Here is a 25,983-nt window from a genome sequence, read left to right on the forward strand (position 1 = left end):
CACACACACACACACACACACACACACAACGATTTAAAGGCCTAAGCAGTTGAACCATTGACCTGCTAAAAAATGAATGGGCTGGAGAGATGAGAAGAAAAGCAATAGGGGAGAGAGATAAAAAGAGTGTCAGGGAGAGGGGGATGAGAGCAAAGGTATTGCCTAGAGAAATGGTTGGAGGAAGAGACAGACAGGCAGTGGCAAATGATACATAAAAAAAAAGGCAGAGACAGAGGATGCAGAGACTAAGAGAATAAAAGAGGATAAGATCAAACCTTGATTGAAACAACATCCTAATGATTGTGTAACATAAACTTTTATCTTTTTATCTCTCACCTGTCATGAGCTTTTTGTGCGCATGATTTTGTTTTCAACATGTCTTCTACCTGTGCTGGTGTTCCAGATGTTTCATCAAATGTCCTGTATTTATCAAACACTCACTAATTGTATGTGAGTGTGTGTGTTTATGAGCTGGTGTGTCTCCAGGTAATTATCTGATGCAGCGATCACTAATGACCACACAGACAAACATCTGTCCCCGGGCAATCTCCAAAATGAGAGGTAGGCCATCTGTTGGGTCCGCATGTGTGGGCGTGCACACATGCATGATAACTTGGATGTCTCACAACATACTGTAAATCTAACACTTTAATGTGCACTTTACAGATGTTTGCAAACCTGACAATGAACATGTTAAATCAAAAGCAGACAAACTAATACCAACACTCTAAGCCCACACTATACCCTCCAAACATGCTCACACACACCCATCCAGAGCTCACGCAGGTCAACTCAGCACCAAAGACATCATCCATACAGCAGATGTTCTAACTCTTACGCACCAAACACAAACATGAATAAATGAAAAACTACTTCCAATTCATAAACCAGCATTTTAAGTCTGACAGAACTTTTAGTCCAAAAGGAGGATTGTAAATATGTGCAAACACAAGTCCTCTGGGTGAAACATTTTCCTTTGATTAAACAGTTTTTGAATAAGTTTAAATGGTCGTTGAAGTCATGCTAGACAGGGTTTTGTGTGTTTGTGAGCATGCTTGGGGTTTCAGTAAGTAGCAGGTCGAAGACACACAAAAAAAAAGTGAGTCATTTGGCAGTAAATTGAATAAAGACCATCTCCATCTCACAGGTGAACAAGCACTACAAAGCGAGCAAGCACGCTCGAGCAGAAGCACAAAGATAGCTATACATAGGCAGAGATGAATGCGCTTGTACATCTTGCCCCTCCCTCTTTTTCTCTATTATTCCTGAGGGTGTGCTGTGCTGTTGTTGAGAGACTGGCAGGTTATGTCACCTCAAACAACAAGTTCATTTACAAGTTACACAATGCAGCACAAACAAACAGGGAGCAAACTTGGTAGGTAAAAGAAAAAGGGGTGGAAGGGTGAGAAAAAAATCTAAGAAAGCTGAGATAGAGTTTGAAAAAGTCAGAAAATACTGAGGCGATGAAAGAGAAAAAATGTACTCTGGGGAGCCATCCTAGTTATCAAGTAGAGGTTATTATGCTATGAAGTACTAATGAATTCATTAGCTAAATGAAACGTCAATAAAGGCTTGAGAGAGTGTTAAAATCAATGCCAACTGTCTGACTCTCCCCCTTTACCCACCTCTTTCTCATTGTCCTATCTCACCCATCTGTCCCAATTATCCACCTTTCTCCACAGCACACTTGTGCACACACTCTCTCCAGAGTCTTGAGTGTAAACTGTGATGGAGGACATTAGCGGTGATCAGTGGGAGCACTTTGCAGTGGTCAGCAGGAATGGTCCAGTCATACAGGACTTTAGTATTCAGCACTCACCTGCTCACTCTCAAACAGCTCCACTAGGGTCTGATGGCTGGAGTGTGTGTGTGTGTGACTGCGGCATTAGGGGCCTTGACTCTAAAATATAACACTCAACAACTCCATAGCTGCTTTTAGGTTTGCACCACAAACCTCGATTTAATTTTAAATTCACATTTAACCAATCTCTTTCTTTCTAACATTTGTCAAACGTCATAAATGTCAAGTAGATATTACTAGCTTGATTGTCCTCAGGATCTTTGATACTGAGATTGCATTACGTATTATTATGATCATCACTAACAGTGCACACAGATTCCTGGGTATCGTGTTTAAAGCCATTAGCAAACTGGCACACCAAATGGCTAGCCAGTTGGTTCTCCTCACCTCTGTCCCCTCATGATGGCTTAATATTTGTAGCTAAGTATTGGACTCACTCCGAACATGGCCGTGTTTTTTGTGCAGCTAAATACTTGTTTCAAGATAATTGTTCAGGGCATATGTTTAAATGCCACCTCATTTACATAAACACTGTTCAGCTCCCTGCGGAATCAATGAAATCTACATGCACACATACACACACACCAGCGCATTCACTTTCAATTTGACACTGTGCTAGCCAATGATTCATCTGTTTTCTGCAACAGCAGTGAAATACACATCAAAGTGGGCTCCAGTGGATGAGCAGCTAAGTATGCACACACACAACGATATAACATTCTACAGAGAAAGGCATTTCTATGAGGAAATGGAGAGACAGAGAGGAAAGGATTGAAGGATATTGGACAAGGGACAGCAAGAGAAAGGGAGGGCGTGTATCAGTTTGAATCTTTCTGCATTGAAGGATGCATTAGGGCTATACCTGTTCTCTTTGCACACTCCTTTCTACTTCTCTTCCTGTCTCCGTGCTGACCCCAATAACAAAAAACCTTTAAAGTGTTAATGAGAGTTTGAAGAATGTCTCACCAAAGATGATTAAGCACTAATAGACATGTGGGAACCATAATTTAGACACGTCAAGAGACCTATCACAATGACTAATTAGTGATGACAAAGTAGAAATGAGCAAAATCCTAATCTAGATTTACCACAGCACTCCACAGGAAAACTAACCAAACAACAGAGCACAGAAGTCTGTACAAACACAAGAGGATTTGTTGTGAAGGAAAAAAGGAGACCGTGTGTCTAGATGGCTGTTCTTTACTGCTTGTAGGCACTCAGTGTTTTCTTAAAGCTGCAATGTCTTGTCAAAGTGAAGAGACAAAAAGTTACTCCCGACAAATCCCAGATGTGATATCCTTTGTACTCCACTGATCTAAGCTAAATCAAAGAGCAGCTAGCTGTTGTGTAGGCTGGTGCTGCATCCTCTACAACGGATCGAACAGGAGCAAAAGATGATGCTCAGCATGTCCAACAGTCTTGAAGAGGTGTGTTAAACTCACCTGCTCTCGGCTGAAGGACTTCTTTTTTGCCTAACACAAGAGGTCATTTTTGAACAACTTGACCACAAGCGCTGCCTGTTTATCATGCTGACAGGCCCATAAATTGGGCCATGTCTAAACTAATGTGGATAAATCTGAAAGCACATCTTTTTTTATTTCTCGACCTCCGATACCTACTCAGGCAGCATTTTCCAAAAACCTTCCACAAGTAGATTCATCTACATTAGTTAGGACATGGACTTGGAGGTAAATTACATCCTTCCTACCATGACTGACACCCATTGCTGAAGGCCTGCAGCTTGGAGAAAATAAGGTGTATTCAACATTTCTATTTTTACTTGCCTTCTTCCATATGGAGGTCAACCAGCTCAGCATACAGTCTATGACCCTGCAGCTGGTATGGGTTTAACGTAGCAAAAGAAGACTTAAATCTAAATTTTTGTTGAAAGGGAATCTGAGTCACTGCTGCTCATGTTGTTTGCTTGCTTTTTCAGATGAAATGGACCTAGATTAAATTAGTAAAGCAGTATTACAATCCTCACTACTTGAGTGCACTAACAAAAGACGGTCCCTGCTCGTAACAGCCTTACTGCATATTGTGTAAGTTACGTACCGTCTGAAATGTGTCCTGGTACAACACATGAGTTTCGGTGCAAATACCACACCAATATTTGTGATACTGTACTTTAGATATAGTTTAAGGAATATAAACATGTTTTTTCAGGCGACAAAATATGCCACATTGCTCATTGTGTATTAAACAAACTTTTTCCGAAATAAAGTATAGAGTAACGTTATACCAAGATTTAAATCAGTAATCAAAGAACAACTAAACAGGCCTAAGAATCAAAGCATTTCATTAGGGCTGCGACTATCGATCATTGTTAGTTAACCTGTTTATCATTTTGATGATTCATTGATTCATTCTTTTGTCAATAAAATTGCAGTAAATTGTAAAATAAGTCACAATTTTCAAGGTGTTCAAGGTGAGGTTTTCAGGGTTGTTTTGTCCAATCAACAGTCCAAAACAAATCAGTCTAAAGATACTTAATCACTTATTTAAATTGTCAATTGATGTTCTGTCAATCAAAAAAGTTATTAATTGATTAATCATTTCAACTCTACATTTGTTCTAAACTTTTGACACCGTTCAATACTACTGAAAGATTTTGGTCTGCACTCAAAAGTTTTTGTCTTGATACTCATCCCTAACTGTAACTATAATGTAAGTTTGACAAACTAGAGACGGATGATTAAAATTATGAAATTTAAAAGAGGATCCCTAATTTTTTTTTTTTAATTTAGGGCAGTGATTGTGTGTGTGTGTGGGTAACTGTATGTATGTGTGAGCGTGCAAAAGTTTGTTTGTATATTTGTTATTATGACTCTTTGGAGCATTTCTGCCATGTCGGACTATGTCTGCTCATCACTGTTCGCTCATTCCCATCACATAGTGAGTGCAGGCTGAACATGACAGACTGGTAATGACTTGAGTAGGAACACACGCACACACACTCACATAGACACACTCATACACACATACCAGCTGCTCCATTCCTCCTTTCTCATCAAACTTGTCATCAGCCCCGCCAGTTTGTCTCGTCTCACATTAAGAGCTCATGAATAATGTGTGATTACCAGAGACCCTCCGAGCAGCTCCTGAATCTACAACACACACACACACACAAATGTACACAGTCCAAAATAATATATTTACATGTACTGTCATTTTCTTTGCTTCTCTCTCTACCTGTTCTCTTTCTCACTCTGTCATTCACGCACACACACACACACACACACACACACACACACACACACACACACACACAAAAGTGCACATACTGAGAGCCTGTTTGTAACTAAATGCCAGTTTGGTGGCTCAAAGGAAACACATGCATCGGGCAAAAGGTCAGGGAGTTACCCCACCAAGCTAGGCAGGTCACACACACACACACACACACACACACACACACACACACACACACACACACACACACACACACACACACACACACACACACACACACACACACACACACACACACACACACACACCTAACAAATACTCCCCAGGTAATTAGTACTATTTTCGGCTGGGCAACTCATCTCCTCCTGAAAGCACTAATGTAATTAGATTCATTTAATTCCCATAGCGGTGAGAGAGAGAGAAGGAGGCATGAAGGGACAATTACTTCATGGTTGGATACCCAATTTCTCCCCTATTTAAAATATTCACATCTAACTGTCCAACCCACCAAAAATAAATATTTCTCTTATGGCTCACAAAAAGAAAAAGATCACCCCTTGTAAAAAATATCCACCTCATCAGATGACAGTGCCGCTGGGTCTACTTTCTTAAATGTGTGGTGGCTGTAGTTTAGTCTGTAGGGAGTTGGTTTGGGAACCGGAGGGTTGCCGGTTCAATCCCCGTATGGACCAAAGTATGTTGGTAGACTGGTAGCTGGAGAGTTTGCCTCCTTGGCACTGCCACAGTGTTCTTGAGAACCCCTACCTGCTCGGGGCGCTTTCCAGGAGCAGCCCCCTCACTCTGACATCTCTCCATTAGTGCATGTATAGGCACTGAGCATGTGTGTGTAATTCAGGCCTGTGTGTAATGAGTGTTATAACAACAGAGTAAATTGTAATTTCCCCTTGTGGGACTAATACAGTTTATATTATTATTATTATATCCTGCACACACTGTTTACATACTTACAAAAACACTTTTTTGTCCTGTTTTTTTTTTGTCTTTAATAGACAAGACAGCTAGGTAAGAAAGGGGAGAGAGGAGGGGAAGACATGCAGGAAATCGTCACAGGTCAGAATCGAACCCTAGACCTCTACATCGAGGCATAAACCTCTATGTACAGTATGTGCGCCTGATCAACCAATTGAGCCAGTAAAAGTGAAGAAAAGTGGCTGAAATCTACTCTTTTAAAAGCTCAAGGATTCAAGGTATTTCAAAAGACACACACACACACACACCCAGGTTACTGAATTCTATCATGACCTGCGTGTTCTCCTACCGGTGAATCACTGGTTGCGGTTGGACAAAGCGGTCCTCTGAAGACCCCCTTGACGCGCCGAAAGTGTCCATTGCTCAGGTGTGTGGAGCTGATAACCAGGTAGTAGCACGCGCTGCACGCCATCCCAGGGGTCTCACGGATCTTTGGGCCCATATACAGTGGGTTCCTCTTCCTCTGCGACGGTCTCTGGGTGTCGATGGTGTCCCGTATGGCGCCAAAGTTGGGCCCCGCACGGATGTCGTGCAGGTGAGAGCGAGACTGATACGGTGCGACGGAGGACGTCTCACTCCTGTGCTTTGTTGGAAAGTCTGTGGCTGCATTTAGAAAGGGAGACAAGATCAGAATGTCTTTGTGGGAGAAGAGGCTACCTTGTGTGCGTGCGTGTGTGTGTGTGTTTGTGTGTGTTTGTGTAAGGATGAGAGAACTACAAACTAAAAACGACAAAAAAGAGACAGACAGAGACAGGGATGTTATACTAACCGAGCTCTGCCGCTGAAGTCTGCGCATGGCATGCTATCGGTCGGGCTTAAATAAATAAATGAGCGCCTGTGGAGTGCCAGAGGAGGAGAGGAATCCATCCAATCTCGCACTCTCTCTCTCTCTCTCTCTCTCCTGTTCCCCCTCTCTGTGGATCACCCCCTCTTCTCTCGCTCTCGTTCTCTTTCTGTCTTTTTCCCAGTCCACTGGTCCAGTCTGGAAAGTGTTTGCAGCCTCAGCCAAGCAGCAACATCACCCCAATTCTCAGCAAAGAAAAGGGGATCAGGCACTCTCGCAGGTTTGCCTCCGCTTCACGCACGTCGAAGAGGAAAGAAAACATATGACCCTTTCCCCACTCTCTGCTCAGTATTGATTGGTACCCGGGTTTAAAGTCAAGTCTTGTGAATGTAACTCCGCTGGTTCGAGATGGGAGAGACGGTATCTTTCTAGAGCAGTCGTGTAGTTTTTATCGGCTCCAGCGCATGCAGGCTGAAGTGTTTCACATGCTCTCTCAAGGAAGAAACACACACTCGTCTCTCTTTCTTTCTCTCCGCTCTCCTCTTTCTCTCTCTTCTGTCGTCTCGCCTCATGTCCTCTCTCTCCTGCTCTCATCTCTCCTCCTCTCTCGTCCTCTCTCTCTCGTCTCCTCTCTCTCTCCCTCTCCTCGTCTCTCTCTCTCTCTCTCTCTCTCTCGTCGAAGTGTGTTTGCCTCTCTTCTCGGAGGCTGCACCGGACCGAATTCCCTGTCTGCTGTAGCTATAATATGGGTCTGGGATGGGGGGATCACTTCTGTCCATGCTGTGCTTGAGTAACTCCGAATTGAAGTGACCCCCCCCCCCCCCCCCCCTTCTCCTCTTCCCCCGTCTCTTCAATTTTTCTTTCAGTTTCTTCTTCTCATCTTTTTTTGCAAAGGGTAGGACTTTACTTACAATGTGTATATCATTTTATGTGATTAAGGAACATCTTCAGATGAGCCACCGGCAATATGTTAGTGTCTATCTCGTCCTCTCTAATGGTCCATCCACACCTCCGTGCCCCCCTCTCTTTTCTTTTTGAAGGCATCAAAGTGAAAGCACCAAGCATTACACGCTCTCGGTGTCGTCAGGGGAAAGGAAAACCTCACTCAGTTGCAACCTCCGGGCCAATGATTTGATTACAGATAAAAGGGTCTTTCTCCGGCTCCGCCTGTCAAACTGCGCCGGGTGCCGTCAAAGAGCAGCACGGAACTCGCTGCAGCTGAGCTTCAATGTGTCTCAGCGGCGTATGGCGCTGTTCACCAACGCGGTGCTGAAACTATTAAACTGCGAGCAGTCACAGCACTGCGCGGCGCGTCATGCATATTCAGCCCGGGATTAGGGTGCCTTTTGTGCTCAACGTCAACACTGAACGCTACAGACAGCTTTGGGTTTTTAGAGGTAAACATGAGGTGAAAGGACATAGAGGGACAAGTCACAGCCTGGGTAGAGAATCCACTTTCTGCTCCTTTTAACTTGATGTATGCGTCCTTTGTGTTATCAAGTTCAAGCTTTAGTTAAGGTAGGACACCTGTCACCGTATAGATGAGTTATGTTTTAACAAAAATCCCTGACTTTGATAGGCTACTTATCCTCCCAAGTCTCTAGATTTAGTGCAGCTGTCATTTCAGCTTTAGGGTTTTTGAATATTTGCCTTCAGTGACTAAATCAAAAATAATAGAAAACCAAGGTGCTGCTGTTGTTTCGATGCACAGAAAAAAGCAACCTCAACAAAACTTTCTCTTATCGCATCCTTTATTCAACAAACACCCAAAGGACACCTTGCAACAAAACTTTTTTTTGGTTTCTATTACCATTTCTGACTTCCAAACCCTTCTTATACAAATATGGCTGATCCTTGTACTTTTGTTGCTTGCAAACATATTATTCTCGGCAACCTCCTACTCTTTGTCAAACTGTTGCTCCTTTGCAACCTACTCATTCTACAGCATTTTCCTATTCTTTTTTTCACCAGGTTTCTGCGCAGTCCTCGAGGCCAGGTGCTGCCACTTCTCAGTCCTCTCAAACCACGGCCCTTTGTAGCTGCCTGCATCACTTCGTGAACTAGCCTCAGAGCAATGCTATTCAAAGCAGCACTGCATTTTGGTTTTGATCTGTTATGACTGAGAGAGTGTGTGATGGTGTTTTTTATATGCATGGCCTCTAACATGTGAGGATGTTCCTCTGGGATTCTTCAGCTCCCAGTTACAGTAAACACAGAAAGAATGAAGCACGGATCTTTCTGTCTATAGCATACTCCTCAGATAGGGGGATCACAGTTTTTTGCCCATTGCTTACACACGTGTTGTGTGGATCATTGTGTTAAAACTCTTCACAGAAGCCAAAGAAGATAACACTTGGAAATAAATATCTCACTTCTATGTCAATTTAAAACTCTGCAATTACTGTAAAATGTAACAATCCTTTTTTTAAATTGCATGTTTGCAACAAAATGATACACACAGGCACCCCTTGAATAGCTCTTTCTCTTACACTGATGTACTTTATACAAAACACTGCTCTCACTTGTACTTCGTATACCTATTTTCTCATACAGGCTTCTGTGAAAGATTGTTCCAGTCTAGAACATCTACTTACATTTTAATGAATGCAAAAATGAAAGGCTTCAGAAAAAAACTCATTTTATTTTTAGCATTGCAGGTTTTTATAAATTAAACATAAAGAAAAGTAGACTTACAGTATAGTCATCCATACAATATGTTACTGTAAATAATCTGCAAAATAATCACATTAAAATTACAGTGTAAGGGTAAACAACAAACGGTTTTGTAAATGATGGTGTATACGATTTATGGATCCTGGCTTCTGTTACGGTTTGGCCACATTCCTCCTCATTGACATCACAAGCAATATCATCCCTGGCCATGCCTGGACTGACCCCACCTCAATGTCTCTGCATGCCTCTTCCATTGCTTGCAGAAGAGTCATGCGGGCATGTGGTTAGCCTTTGTACACTTTCCAACTCCAAACTGAAAATAATTCCACAATCGGATTGGCCTTTATTCACTTTCCAACTCCAAAACTGAAAATAAATCCTCAATCGGATTGAGATATGGGGATTAAGTGGCCCAGTATACAACTGTAAGGTTCCAGTATTTATTATTATGCAAGAGTTTTCATTCTTGAACAAAGTTTTCAATGTAAGCAACAGTGAATAGTGTTTTGCAAGTGTGTTGCGGAATTGCAAACAAGGTGCAAAGCAGAAATCTTGTTTGTACTTTTGGTATCCTTGTTTAAGGCATGGTTGCAAAAGGTTAAGACTTTGGTGATTTTGTCTAACCATTCACTTTCAGTGTGTAAGCAATTGGCAAACACTGTGATTAGTTTGTTCCCACACTTCTCTATTTTACACAACACACACACACACATACGTTTGTGAGCAGACACTTGTATTACAGTAACATCTTAGTTTAAACTAATAGTAGTAGCATGCTCTGGTTTCTCAGGAGACTGTGGACAGAGGTTTCTCAGTGATGGATTACTCCGCTGCTGTTATGGTGGGTAAAGTGTTCGGTGTTGTATGGCTATGTGTGTTGCTGTGAGACAGAAAGAAACATGTATATAGAGAAAATGTGTCAGAATGTGTACAACATGTGAAGATTTGCTTCTGTGTTAGTCTGTTCTTTCATAAGTAGACAGTGTGTCTTGGTTCTTCTGAAGTGACCTCAACAACCTACCCATTTCAAGTGACTGAGTCTTAGAACTCCCATTTAGGCTTAGCATACAAAAATCTTTCAGATTTAAAGTTACAGGCTTCTTGCACATATTACATCCTACTGAGTATTCAGTTGCATATTGATTTTTATGGATTTAAAAGGGGACTTCCCCGTGTTAATATTTCCTTGTCTGCGTAATGGACTGTAGCTATATATATATATATGTAGAAGACAAAGAGGTCTTGTCTTTGGTATTTTTCTGGGAATCTTTTGGGTTTTAGGAACATCAGGGGAGTTGACACTCTGCATTGTGTGGTGGAAGTTTCTTGTACTGTGAGAGAGGAATTTGTTGGAAGTGAGACTCCGTTGAAACAGAATAAAGACAGGCTGCAAACTGAATCAAGGTTTAGTTTTCGGTGAAGGTTTAATTGTTTCCGCAGAGAACAATCTTAATGACGAGAACAGTTTTCACAATGCACAAAGTTTCAGAGTGACAAGAGACCTGTGTGAATACAATCAGTAATACACTTCTTTATATCCCGTGCCCCCAGGGAAAAGAATACCTTGTTTGTAAAACAGTCTAATCTTAAACATAACAATTAATTCTCAGGCAGACAATTGGATCTATTATGTCCTTGCATCTGTCCCTTGTGGGTCAAGTTTTATTTACCGGTCATTCTATCTTAGCTGAGAAAGAAACATTTTGTCTTTAGGTAGGTCCATGGCTCTGACCTTGGACCTGGTAACATAAACATATCTCCCGAGACACCTGTTGTCTGTGGCTTTTTTCCTTAGGGGAGAAATGCAAAGTCATAACAAATTTAGTTGTCTCCTACAAGGAGAACACAGAGGACAGATTCAGAAGTTATATACTCTGAGAGGTATTGGAGATCTTATTATGAATAATTAATATGAAAAACATTGCTCAAATGTAATTTTCCCATTACATTTGGTAGATATTTTACAGGCTTATTCCATTTATGGATATATTTATTGTAGGCCAATAAATAAATAGATTAATACAATTACCTACAATAATTTTACTTTCATGTCATTGTGCACTATCACTGTACACAGAAGTCTACACATCTCCATATTTAGTGGTTTGACGTTTTTAGACAAATTCAAGGATAAAATGGTCTCCCACAAGTCTTTTAAAACCCATTTAATCAGTTTTTCTTTGTTCATGAAAAGTAGACCATACATGACTTTCACAGAACAGAGATCTACATGTTGGGAAATAACATTTACAAACAATAAAACTGAAAAGTTCACTGAAAAATATATAAAAATATAAAATAATCACATACATTTTGGTGTCTGGCTATCTTGGGGGAGGAGGTACAATCTTGATATCAGTATTCTGGTTACTGTCCTGTTGTGCTGTTCATTCTGCACGTGTCTGTAGGTCTGCATGCTGTTACGACCCAAAGTAGTGTAGGGGTGGAGGACGCAAACAGTCTAAAATAATAAATCCTGGCCAGAAAACAAATGGTAAATAAGGTAATTTTTATTGTGTCCGCACAACACAAGGCAACTTAAAACAATATAGGCAAAAAAATAGGCACGTTTTCTTTTATTCAGAGCAGATCACACAGCAGTGCTGCCCTCTGTTAAGCACTGATCAGCTGATCCGTCTCAGTCGTGGGCCTGTCATCAGCAGCACACACCTGCAGAGAATCACACACTAGCAGACAATACACATAATATAACACGGCACGTGACAATGCCCTTACAAAAGGACAGCAATTTTCCTCTGCTGATTTGAACTCCACTGCTTTGCTTTCTGCTAAGCTATCTAGGATGTTTCAACAGTTCATTGTACTCCTGAGGGTCAACAGTGTGTGTTTGAAAATGTGCATAAGTGTATATCTATTTACACTGTACTGATGCTGATCTGTCCCAGTGACCAGCATTGTCAGTTTGTTGGTTTCCCACTGCTCTGCAGCCTAAAGTTTAACATCACCCCGTTGCTCCAATTTCCTCCTGTAGCCACCAGCCTGAACCTTGGCCGATCACATCAGCACAACTCCCTAATGACTAAAAGCAGTCTGGTTGGATAAAACACCACTACACTGTTGTCTGCACCCTTAAACCTACACATACATATACGAACACCTACAGACACTCAAATGTGTCCTGTGTCAGTGATGGAAACATTGTCTTTGTGCTTTTTCACTACCAGTTCACTACCTGGGAATACACGTCTCTCACACAAGAAAAAAGAAACCAATTTTATGCAGAAATTACCTCCATACTATCTTCTGGCAAAAGTTTTAGTTAATGTCTCATACACTTAACTACTGCTAGGTAATGTATTTTCTGTGTCCTGGAGTGCCACTGAGAATGGAGCATGGGCAGTAATGGGTGCATCCTGAACAATCAGGTAATACAAAAAAAATGGCACAAACACTTAAGACTCCTCGAGTGATTGAAAAAAGAAGCTCCTTCAAATTTGTTAATAATGTTCTTATGATGTAAAAGAGAGCACACACTTTACTGGCGGGTGTTTCTGTACCTTCAGGTGCAGGGGGTGGGCTATTTGCACTGATCATTCACAAGAGGAAAACCGAAATAAACACTCTAATTCCTTGATGTACTTACCCTCTCCCTTGTCATCTCCCTGCTCCTGGTGCACTCATTACTGTTGGAAATGATGCAGTAATACTGAGGGGATGGAGGTGGGTTGGAGAGTCAGGGCGAGAGAAGGATGGGGAGACAGACAAACAGAAAAGAGAGAAGAGGAGAGAGGGTGGGCAAAATCTTGGTGGTATCTGTTTTTCCCCCCGTTGCTCTCTACTTGTAAACCATTGAAATATTACCGTTAGGTTTTGGGCACATATTGCTGTCTTTCATGCACAGTGGATGAGATTGCATCTGAATGTATTATGAGCTAGAAGTGGGTGCGTTTGTGTGTGTGACGGGTGTGTGTGGTGTGTCTGTGTGTAGGATAGGAGTACTGTCTGTTCCCTCCAAAGACTCACTATGACATCACTGTGGAAAAAGCTAGCAGAGAGTTAGTGGTATTAGAGGGAGATAAATATTCTTGCAAAAAAGATTTATTTCCCGCGCACACAAACAAGACCCCAGAGAGGGTTGGTGGGGAAGATTTCCTTAATCAGACAAATATTGCACAGTTAAAGGTAAGTCGTGGCTGTTTCAAAACAGCATTCAATTTTATAAAGACATACCTAAGCTATCATTTGACTTTAAGATGCCATCAATCATGAGCAGATGTGTGAGCACATAGTGTTTGCACATATGTGGGCAGCAAAATTAGGATTTATGTGCATTTGTCAATGTGTGCTTGCGCTCACACACTTTGTGTATGTGTTAGCCTATATCTGAGTACAAGCATATGTGTTCATCCCATGTGTGTCCGCATATGCGCCACTGAGAATATAGAAATGCCATGTTGTTTCTGCATATGGGCAAAGCCATGCACACATTGGTCCTGCCCTGCAGATTGATAGGAATGAAATATTCTGTAATCTAAATGTAAATGGAAGTGAAATTTACCGGTGGGTTCTATGTAATTACCAGTGCCACAATTTATTAGAGTTGTGTTTGTGTAAGGTGGCGAGAGAGAGAGAGAGAGAGACAGAGAGAGATAGAGAGAGAGGATATGAGTGGAAAATAAAAGGAAATGAAAGAGTGTAGAAGGACAATCAGAATGACAGAGTAAGAGAAAAGAAAAGATGATTTATAGTTAGGTTAGGTTTTATTGTTGAGCAGTATAGGTATAGACTCAAAGCATAAGGTTAGGGACTGAGACATGAGGAAGCTGGTCACATCTGGTCATAAGGGTCCATTAAATCAGAGAAGAATAGGAGTGGAGTGGCCTCAGTTCTGAATATGACTCTGTTCAGCATAAAACAGATAGGAGCGGAGGGTGAAATAGGGATGAGATTCAGACTCAGGCCTGTCAGAGCTGACAACCTGGCTTTGGATTTGGACTTGATCTCCTGGGTTGTGGTCAATTAGTCACTCTCTGGTATGTACTGATATGTCTTTGATATATGGACAGTGAATGAGTTATGCTCTGTCCTGATCTGAACCCTGCTGGGCCTGCAGTTAAAGTGAAATGGTGTCAGAGGCAGTTGCAGCCAGAAAGATAGGAATCATTAAGGTTTGCCACTGCACTAACACTGTTAATGATACTGCAACTGTCCCTCATACATACTGTATGCGGAGAAAATATGTATATGCGAGTTTGTGTATATATTTCTTTTTAGTTTCTAAGTGAATGTTTCTATCTGTATTTAAATGCATTTGCTCAAACTCCCTTTGCTACATTCCGGTGGGTAGAGATTCAAGATGTAGTTTTATCACACTTCTGGCAAATCATTTCACATAGCCTATCTCTAAATCCACTCCCCCTCTTCCTCCCTCTTTTGCCAACTCTCCCCTCTGCAGAACCTCTCCCCTTGCTTGCCTTGCTCCCTGGAAGCTAATCAGCATATATTCTGCTGCAGATGAAAGTAATGGCCTTCAGAGTTAACACCAACACAGGAATAAACACCACCCTGTCCAGAATGAATGTCAGCAGTCTGAAAGGTGTGTTTGGACATGTGTGCATCAGTTTACTGGCCTTTTTCGAGCATTTATCTCCTTCTTTTGTTTTTGCTTGTAACCATATGTGCCATAAACTTGTATCGCTCTTGACCCCCATAGTTTTTCGGCATTGCAAAGCCTGTTTCAAAATGCTGTTGACTGGATCAAAAGATGCCACTGCGTCTTGGTGACAGAAAGCATATGAATATGTGTCCTCGTGTTTATGACAGTAGGAAGTTGTTTGGAATGGCAGTTAGTTTATTTATTGTAATCAACGATGCTGTGTAAATAATAGATAAGGTCTATTGACGGGGTCTCTGGTTAGTCCCACAGGACAAAGAAAAACTCACTGTGCTCAGCCAATTTTAGTCAAACACAGGCGCACACTCAAAAGTCCACACTTACAGTTATTATACTTCAAAGCAATGACTTGATGGAATAGAGATTAAATGTGGTGTGAGAGATAACATAGGCTCCACCAAGGAGAAAACAGAATGAGAGGAGAGGAGAGGAGAGGAGAGGAGAGGAGAGTAGAGTATTCCAGAATTCCAAGCTGATTTGGAGAAGCCCTTATCTGGCCTGGCTCGATGCTCCTCCACTCTTGGCTGCTAGCCACGTCGAGCAGCGCCTAGCAGGGTCAGAGGAAGGGAGGTCATGTGAATCATGGAAGCAGTTAAAGAACCACTTGGCAGCAAATGGCAAATTCATCACTGAAGGTCAGACATACATCACCTATCAGAGAGAGATAGGCGTGCTGCTGGGGCAGAAAGAGATGGAGAGTGGGGAGAGGGTGAGATAGGGGAAAGGGAGATCTTCCATCTTTAACTCTATTGTGGAGAGAAGCGGGATATAGGGCCCGTCTTAGCTTGCAGTAACGTATAGCCCACTAAGGGAGCTTTATAGTGTTATTCTTGCAGATATTCCATGCAGATAAATAGGAGCTGCTCTTCTATTTATTTTTTCCTCTCTTCTATCCAACTGCACACACTAATTTCAACAAAAGCGATGTATTTATCAGAGAATTAAACACAGGCAAGTATTCACTTCCATGTCGTCCTGCTGGTGAGAGTTTTTGGAGCCAGAGGATCAGCACAGTGACCCGTCTCAGGCTGCTTCAATCTAATCAGTCTCTCCAACTTCCTAATAGGCTGGTTTGCCAACAGTTTGTTCCACTGGGACTGTTGCTACTTTTATCTGTTGTGTGGCTGTTTACTGTTCAAGGGTCAGGAAGCTGCTGCCTGTATTTCTGCACAAGAAACCAATGCTACATCACAGCACATTACATCCAGGCTCACTGTGATTAATGTGCCGGGGTATCCACTTTTGCGTTTATTCCATGCACTAGTGTGTGTGTGTGTGTGTGTGTGTGTGTGTTTTAATGTGCTTGGCTGGGTCTATCAGCTGGACTTTAATCTAATCTGGTAGCCAGGCCTGCCATGGTGACCTGTAATGATTTAGGGATGACCTCAGCTCTCTAACTCAATACACTCTTTCCCACTCAGCTGGAGTGTGCATATGTGTGTATATAAATGTGTGTGTGTGTGTAAGAACATGCCTGCTTATATGTCAATACAAGCCTATTACCAATATAGACAGTGAATACAGTATGTGCTTCTGTGTCATGATGCCACCTTGAATTTGCCCCCCTTGCTCAGTTTTGACCCCATCTTCCACACACACACACACACAAACATTCACACACACACACGCAAAAGCCACCACATCCCACACTCTTTTCTCTCCATACGTGACTTTGTCTTTCTCTCTTTGACCTTCAGTTTGCATTTATGGGAGTAACCTCCAATCCTATAAACAGACAATACAGGCACACAGACAAACACACACGCACTCACGCACACACACACATGTGCACACACACACACACACACACACACACACACACCACACAGATGGTTTATTGGATTCAAACTGGGAGACTCCTATCCTCCTGCTCTATGTGCAAGATGAGAGGTGTTGAAATGAAATTCTCCTCAGAAAAGCTCTGCTCTTACCTGGGATTTAGAAAATCTCTCTCTTATTCTCTGTTATTCTCTCTCTCTCACTCACACACACACACACACACACACACACACACACACACACACACACACACACACACCACACCCACACCCACACACACACACACACACATACCCTAAGGGTAGCAGAGGCTGCACATTAAAAGGGAGTGAAAAATAAGTAGAGTAAGCCAATGAGAGTCAGAGAGACAGAGAGGGATTACAACGGGGTGTGCTGAGAATGGTAGCAGGATGACAGGAAGAGGAGGTATGAAGGTACTCAAAAGGACATGGGGAGAGCTGAGCTTCAGACAAAATTGATCCGTCTATCGTTGAGGCTGAAGAGAGGCGGACGAGGTGACCAGGGGTGGCCAATGGGTTTATAGAAAGTGGGTGGCAAGAAACAGCAATGGAGAACTCGATCTGTTCACGTGGTAGAGCTGATGTAGCTCTACCATGTGAACAGATGATGATGTGAATAAAATGCTTAACATGACAGGTTTTTCTACAAATTGATTGTAAAATACTGTGAATAACCTCCTCCCAGCTGAATAAAAAAATAAGTTGTTTGTCAGTGCTGTCTAAAGCGACCGGTAGCATTACAAACATGAGCAATATGACATTTTTTCATCTGCCAGCTGGTTAAGTTTTGTTCAATTCAATTTAAACAAATTAAATTAGTTGGTTAAGTTGACAAAGCAGTCTCACTACCAGGCCCATTAAGTTTTTGGGGATCTTTTTGTCATAACACATGATCGGAGTAACATATGGAGTATTTCCACTTTTTAAGGGTAAGATGGTGATCATGGTTAAAAGTTAGTGAAAGTTGACATGATGCGAAGCCACAGCTCTGATGTCAGTCTGACACTTTTTATGCCTAATCATCCACCCTGACTTCTTTTCTAAGAGGTATTACAGCATTACATCTACATCACACTTCTGCCTTTGCTTCTCAAAGACAAAGGTCATTATTCACATGACATTTTAACAAAACAAAGCTGTTATTTTCTGGAGAGGTCAGGTTTTATCTGAATTAAAAAAATTGAATGTAACATGGCAGCCAGTCAACAATCAGCCTTTCTGAACCCATTTTACAAGTTTTTCCCTTCCCCATTTCATTCTCCTTGAGCTTGTAAGATCCAAGAGTGTAAACCTTATGATGACTTGTATTTCTTGCCGTATGCATGCACCGGTGACTCCTTGTATAGTAAATAATTTGCAATTCTATATTGTGATTTTGGCTATAGATTTACTGTGGAAATTTTCTCTTGATTATTCGAGCTGAAGCATTGTCGACATATGGTCCAATAACACACTGACTGTTCAAATTAGTGACTTTCTAAATTTCTCACTGCAATGCAAAGCATTATTTTTATTCCATTGAAGTTATTTGCAGAGGAATACAAAAGAGACTTTAGGAAACATCTTAGAGAAAAACCTCACCTAAAAAAACTCTGTGGAACTACAAGCACCAAAACAGCATAGCAGACAAGAAAGCAATACTGAAAGTGAACCCCGAGTAACCCCGTAGCAACCTAAAACAGACAAAAACATTATTTACCCAATTTAAACCAGCCTGTGATCAGCTAAAACCCGACATTTTTCTAGGGTAACATGCAAATGATCTGCTTGAAAGTAAGAGAAATACAAATTATAGTAGGCATGATTACAGCAGTACAATAAATAACTGCTGTAACTACTCCCCCGAGGAGTTTGCTTTAGTTATGTTGAGACCACGATAACACAGTGAACCTCTCTATTCTCATCCCGAAGCAATTAAACTGCTCCTGTGATTGCACCCATAAAACATCCAGTGTCTTTAACAGGTCCTCTTTTCTATGTTGTTAAGCAGAGTCATTACATCTGAAAATGATTTTGTTGATGAAGTGATTGTGCTTGAAAATAGAGGGGGGGGGGGTACTGCAGTTGGATGAATCCTCGTGAATGATTTCAAAAAGTCAAAAAGTCTCTATTTTAATTATGTCAGCATGGGGAAGGAATTGTGACCACAGAGATGAGGTCACAATGGCCCTTTTGCTCTCCTGTGCTATCGCTCTATCTTTTAATTATCCACCACTCCTGTGTGGAAAGCAGAGGGATGGTATGGAACAGCGGAGATAGCAGGGGCTTATATTCCCTCATCAACTGCCTCCCAGAAGTATAGGATGATTGAGTCCCCTCTTTCACTCTCTCTCTCATTTTTTGTCTTATGTTTAATATTGCAATAGAGAATTCATCTCTCCTTGTCATCTTAAAATAGTCTCTGAACTCTTTTGTTTTGTTTATTTCACATGTCATTATTGTATCATTAAACACAATTTCAGAATGCGACACCTTCAAGCTTTTCTCCAACTCGTTCCAAATCTGCGGTCTCCTACAAACTACAATCAGGCTCTGTCGTTTTTTGCCAGTGATTAGGTGTTTTTCCCTTGTGTCATAAGTGTGCAGAGGACGACTGATTGGAAAAAGATCACACAATCGATAATTTAACCTATGAAAGACCTGGAATATCATGCAGGCATTATGAAAGACATTACATACGGTAAGGTTTAATAAACCAAGGTGACGAAATAGTAGACGAGTGGGAGTATTAGGCTCAGACCACGTTAATGCCCAAATGATTTTTGTCTGTAAAATGAATGACATAAAATATTTGTCATATTAAGCAGGGAAAGATTGATACAATAAGTAAGTGGTTCCATAATATGGCTTTCAGAATTTTACTACAGATTTCATCCTTACCAGCAGTGTACTTTGTAAGCCAGTCAGTCAGTTGGCTTCATAAAAAAGGAATTGACATAGTTGCCTGGCAAGTTATGGCTAAAAAAGATACCTTGAGGTTGGTTTATTTTACTAGTTTTTCCCCAATTGAGACAAAGTGATTATTAAAGTTATTTGCTAGTTCAATGTCATTAGTGAAATTATTACTTAAACGTGAGCGTATGCCCACAGTATTTGGGAGCAAGGTGCTGTTTAGGTGCTCTTGTTAAGGACTTAATTTAGCACTTTCCAAGACTTCTTGGAGTCACCCTGTGATGTTGTATGAGGCATGAATGTGGTTACTTTTGCTTTTCCTTATTATATATGTAGGTCTAGTCATATAATTAGTGTATATTTCCTTGTTCTTAGCTTCTTTTTTAAGGAAGGTGTGTAAAGTTTGTTTTAATGCGTGACAGATTTTAAGATACTCTTGTCTCTCCTCCATCTCCCCACATACTTTCACAAGAATAGTTTTGCATGCTATATACTCACTGTGGGGTCTTTAAATTCAATTCAAACATCAGAGGGACATGTGAAGAATGTTGAATGAACCTTATACGATATATAGACAACTGAATCTCTGTTGCAAGGGTACATCAAGGGAAAGCATTATGAACTGTGTCATCTCATGAATCACTCTCAATGGCTGGATCTTTACCTTGACCCAAGCCACGGCAGCTTATTCGCTGGGTAAAAAAAGACTAAGTCATGTGTCCTCAACGTATCATCACAGCTGACCATTTTGCAAACTCAGCTGTTAATGATTATTGCTATTCATGATTGATGATATTGATTATGTCTGGGTGTATTTTCCCTAACTTTTAGAGAAAGCATTTCATTTTTTTTGATATAGCAAAAACAAGCAAAAACATGACATCTGTTTGAGTTGTTCCATCCATCCTAGAGAGCATCAAGTTTACAAGAAATGTTATCAAAGTCTCTTTTCATTGGTTGTTATTGCGGTTTATGTGCAGTTTAAAATTACAAAAGTCTGCAATGCATTACCACAAAATAACGAGAGAACTTCTCTCAAGGTCTGTAAATTGTGCTGCCGACTTTTTTTTACATTTTGTCGCTTTTTGTTGATGTACTGCAATAAATTGATAATCTCTGCATCTTAAGAGCCTCTTCTTGTTTCTAGTCAGTGTGTGCCAACTGGCCAACTGGCACATTTACAGAAATGTTGATTAATGTGTGTTGTCCTTCATAAATAAAATACAAAATACAAAAAAAATGTGACAGAATATACAACACAAGCATTTTTCATCTGCCTGGAATGTTAGGAAAAATCTTAAACTTTACACCACACATTTGAACATGAAAATATATTGCTTGTTTACTACAGTGTCCTCCAGAGTAAATCCTATTTGTTCAAATCCTTGCACACTACATTTTATTATATTAATGTTGACTAAATGTGTATAGGTAACAAATCAAATGGAAATCTCCCGGATCATTTTAATGTCTAAAATTCTAACTTTTCTTAGTAAAATAGATCAGAACAGAACACTCTTACTTATCAAGTAATTAATCTTCATCTTCCCAAATGTCCCATTAGCAGAGGTCAATTTTCAATAAGATATACAGTAGTGGTCATGACTTATTAATAAGTTATTATCCTCTGGTTAAAATTAAATTTTCTGTGAAGTTCTACTGACTCACTGAAGTCCTAATGTCTCAAGAAGATTTTTCTCAAAAAGGTATATCTCTGACCCCCTGAAAATGATTTTATGTTATTAGTAATGTGTAGGGGTCTTTTTTCTTCTTTTTGATTGTATACTAAACCTGACTCATTCTATTTTAGCTGTTTTGTATTCTCTTTAATGAATGTTTATAATTCTTTTTAACTGCTCTTTAATGTTTCATGCAAAGCACCTTGAATTGCCTTGTTGTTGAAGAGTGCTTTACAAAGCTGCCTTTCCTTTTCCTCTGCACATCATTTCAATGTTAGTTGGTTTTACTTGGGTAAATAGTAAAACTCAACTCAAACTTTTACTCATTCTCTTTTAAAGAAGAGTTCTATTACCTCAGTCTTTATTTCAGCGTTTTTGACTTCTTTGTAAAAACTCATTTTCAGACTTTCTTATTTGGATACAAGCTGCTGTCTGTTTGGCATGTGGCCTTCTTTTAGCATACCATGACAAGAGGCTTTTTCAGAAACTCCACAAGGCATTGTGTTTGTCAATGTGTGAGAATATCTATTTTCATGTGTGTGTATATGTGCACGTATGTTTTTGCCTGTTGACTGTAATGTCTAATTTATAATTAATAATTGTCACTGTCCTAGAATCTAGGCTTTTTGTCATGCAAATGTGAATACCTCGTAGTCTACAATCACTCTCTCTCTCTCTCTCTCTCTCTCTTCCCCTTTTCCTTCCCATGGGGTGTCTATTTTAGGAAACTGATGTTCTCTGACAGCTTTCACACATTCTTGCATGGCATTAATGCTGAGAGGCACACACACACACGCACACACACACGCAAGCACGCACGCACGCACGCACGCACGCACGCACGCAAGCACACAAACACACAAACACACACACACACACACACACACACACACATCTGCATAAAGGAATACTGAGTCTCTCTAACATTTACAGACAGTCCTCAGGATATGTCAACTGCACTTAGGTGAATTAGCCTCTGTACACAATGAAATCCAACCCACTACAAAATGATCTTATAAACGGCACAGTTCATTACCAGTATATAACACATAATATGGTGCTGCACAACAATACAATTTTACTTAATATGTAACATCTTCAAGCATCACAGTATACTTTTCTTCATGTGTATTTCCTCATCCATTTAGCATTGAGTGCAGTCAGGCTGTCTCTGTAAAGGTTCTGCCAGCCATGATGATATGATATCATGTCATAGTTTCTGTCATAACTTGTCAAGTCAGATGATGGCCAGCTTTGAACGTGACATGGAAAGGGAGGCAATCACATCCTGAGGCTTTTATACAATGTATGTGTTTATGTGTGTAGGTAAAAACCAACACTACTGACAATTCTGATTGATGGTACCAACATCACACACATTTGTGCAGTGACACACACACCAAGACAAAGTGTGAATGACACTTAAATATAAATCTATAGCTCAGGAAGTCAGAGACTAATGACACTCCTCTGCTGACACAAAGACGTTCCATTGGCTCTTTCTTTGAATCTCCACGGCTACCTGACAGGATTCGTGACATGGGCAAAGCCAGAGGGATTAGTGTCCTCAGGGACACACACGCACACACACACGCACACACACACACACACACACACACACACACCACACACGACCACCCGCACACGCACACGCACACACACAACACACCCAAAGACACACACACACATTGTCATGGCACTATCTTTGTGGGGACCCATCATTGACATTATGCATTCCCTAGCCCCTTACCCCTTACCCTACCTTACCATCTCAACTAATTCCCTAACCTTAACCCTTACCCTCACCCTAACCATAACCTATTTCTAACCCTGATCTAAAACCAAGTCTTAACCCTCAACAGTCCTTCAAAATTGTGGGGTCCCAAATAGTTAAACAAGAACACTCACACACACCACACACACACACACACACACACACACCACACACACACACACACACACACACACACACACACACACACACACACACACACACACACACACACACACACACACACAAAAAATGACAAACACACTCATGGAGAACCAGATGTTCTGGTAGAATCATTGTACAAAGGGATCTCTGTCACACACATGGTTTCAAAAACAACTTATACAAATTGTGTGTTTGTGTCTTTGTCTAAACATTTGCACCTTAAATGTGTTCTGCTGAATTTGAAGGTCATCAGCAAGGGTATTCAGAGTAATTATACATTTTTACAGAGAAGACCATGCCTGACACTTTTCAAGTCAGAGTTCATGGTTCTCAGAATGGTCACACAGCAATTAACCTACACATACAGGACTGTACAAACTGTCTCTACTCCTTCCTCCCTGTGCCTCTCTTTCTCACAGACACACACACATGCAGGCACGCACGCACACACGCACCCACATACACTTACACACACACACATACACACACACGCACAAACACACACACACACTGTGCATGGCACTATCTTTGTGGGGACCCGTCATTGACGTACTGCATTCCCTAGCCACTTACCCAAACCTTAACTATCACAACTAAATGCCAAACCTTAACCTTAACCCTTACCCTCACCCTAACCATAACCTAAACTCTAACCCTAATCCTGAAATCAAGTCTTATCCCTCAAACAGCCCTTTAAAGTTGTGGGGTCCAGCATTTTGGCCCCACAAAGCTGTCGGGACGTATCCTGAACTCACGGTTTTTAGACAGCACAAATACAGTTTATCAAGAACAGACACACAGAGACACAGACACACATAAACACACACACACACACACCCCCCCACACACACACACACACAAAATGACAAACACACTGATGGAGAACCACATGTTCTGGTAAAAACACTGTACAAAGGGATCTTTGTCACGCACATGTACTTGGTTCCAAAAACAACTGATAAAAATTGCGTGTTTGTGTCTTTGCCTATACATGTGCGCCTTGAATGTCTTCTGCTGAATTTGAAGGTCATCAGCAAGGGTATTCAGAGTAATTATACATTTTTACAGAGAAGGCCTTGCCTGACCCTTTACAGGTCAGTGTTCATGGCTCTCAGAATGGTCACACAGCAATTAACCTACACATACAGTACTGTACAAACTGTCTCTACTCCTTACTCCCTGTGCCTCTCTCTCTCACAGACACACACACATGGACACACACATGCACGCACACATGCATGCATAAACTGCGACTGATCACATCGCTCCTTTTCCATCTGTGCCCTTTAAATGGGGTCAATTTTATTTTATCAAATGGAATATTTTAACAGTCATTTGCCATTGGGGTATAGAATCTAATGTAAACAAGTGTTCCCTGCACTCATAGTATCCCTTTACGCTCTCACGCACGCACACACACACACACACACACACACACACACACCACACCACACACAACGCCCCACCCACCCCACACACACCACACACACACACACACCCACCACACACACCACACACAAGGCATCGGGGTATGATCACGTTTTCTTGCCAACACCTGCCATTTCAGCTCTGCATGCACTGCATTTTTTACCCAACTCCTGAGTAAGGACGCTGCCTCATGACACACAAACTCTCATCCACACACACATCTACACACATTGTTCATGCTTGAATTTTTTAATATTTGATTGCTGTGAGTCTTTAATTATTTCTGCTTCTCTCAAAATCTATATTCCAAACAACAGGGACATACGCTTGCATAGTCTCACTCTTGCTCTCTATCTTGCAGATCTCTTCTTTTTCAGCGGTCACTCGAGACGAGTATGACTATCCTCTCTGTCGGGTTGTCTTATTTGTGGATGCTCAGGTGGTTGTAAAAGTCAATCCCTGATCCACAGATTCTGCTGCAATGTGGGCATTGGAAGATTTAGGTGGTGTGTGGTGTTGGAGCCTTTTTCTGTTTGTCCTTGCGGTGTTGCCGCTTTTCCTCTGCGTCACGGCAGAGTTCTGTTTCATGGTGTGCTGCACCTTCCTGCACTGCCTTTCTCCAGTAGTCCCTGTTCAACGGTCATCAAAGACTCTTGTCTTGAGTTTGGCAGAGGCTCCACTGGCACAGCTCAGGCGATGGTGAACCTCAGAGTCTATATTGGCTTTGGAAGAGAGAATGCTTCCAAGATAGGGGAAGTGGTTTACACTTTCCAGAGTGGTGCACTTTGATGATGGGCTGGAGTGATGACTGGTTGGGTGGTGGTTGAAACAGAACCTGAGTTTTCTTGATGTTCAAGGCCAACCCCAGGGCTCTGTATGCCTTGGCAAAGGCATTTAGGATGCCCTGGAGGTCTTCAGGGTGCTGCAGTGGCGTTATCATTGGCGGATTGCAGCTCCCTGATGGTATGCTTGACTGTTCTCTTGGCTTTGAACCTGTTTAGGTTGAAGATCCTGTCGTCAGTCCGGTAAAGTATTGGAATCCCATGTGGCAACTCTGGGCCAGTGAGGTAGAGTATGGCTGCAAGGAAGATGGCAAATAGGGTGGGTGCAATGATACATCACTGTTTGACCCCAGTTTCTACAGTGAATGACCCAGGTTCAGAGCCACTGTTGCTGA

The 25,983-nt window shown here is 41.4% G+C and overlaps 1 protein-coding gene and 1 long non-coding RNA gene across 2 annotated transcripts in view; one reads left to right on the forward strand and one right to left on the reverse strand.

Annotated features, from left to right (window-relative positions):
* The window catches only part of znf804b (zinc finger protein 804B), a 29,094-nt gene extending 21,796 nt beyond the window's left edge, over positions 1 to 7,298 (reverse strand). Inside the window, exons 1-2 of the mRNA XM_032519440.1 lie at positions 6,750 to 7,298; positions 6,270 to 6,583 (exon numbers count right to left, since the gene is read on the reverse strand). Of these exons, the coding sequence (XP_032375331.1) occupies positions 6,270 to 6,422 (153 nt within the window). The 5' untranslated portion in view covers positions 6,423 to 6,583; positions 6,750 to 7,298. The remainder of the gene's footprint in view (positions 1 to 6,269; positions 6,584 to 6,749) is intronic.
* Positions 7,265 to 25,298, forward strand: LOC116691653 (uncharacterized). Its single transcript, XR_004332523.1, has 3 exons — positions 7,265 to 7,278; positions 8,146 to 8,151; positions 25,184 to 25,298. It is a non-coding gene; the product is annotated as an uncharacterized LOC116691653 (long non-coding RNA).
* The last annotated feature ends 685 nt before the right edge of the window (positions 25,299 to 25,983 follow it).

Source organism: Etheostoma spectabile, chromosome 6 (assembly GCF_008692095.1).
Source record: "Etheostoma spectabile isolate EspeVRDwgs_2016 chromosome 6, UIUC_Espe_1.0, whole genome shotgun sequence".
NCBI classification, from domain to species: Eukaryota; Metazoa; Chordata; class Actinopteri; order Perciformes; family Percidae; genus Etheostoma; species Etheostoma spectabile.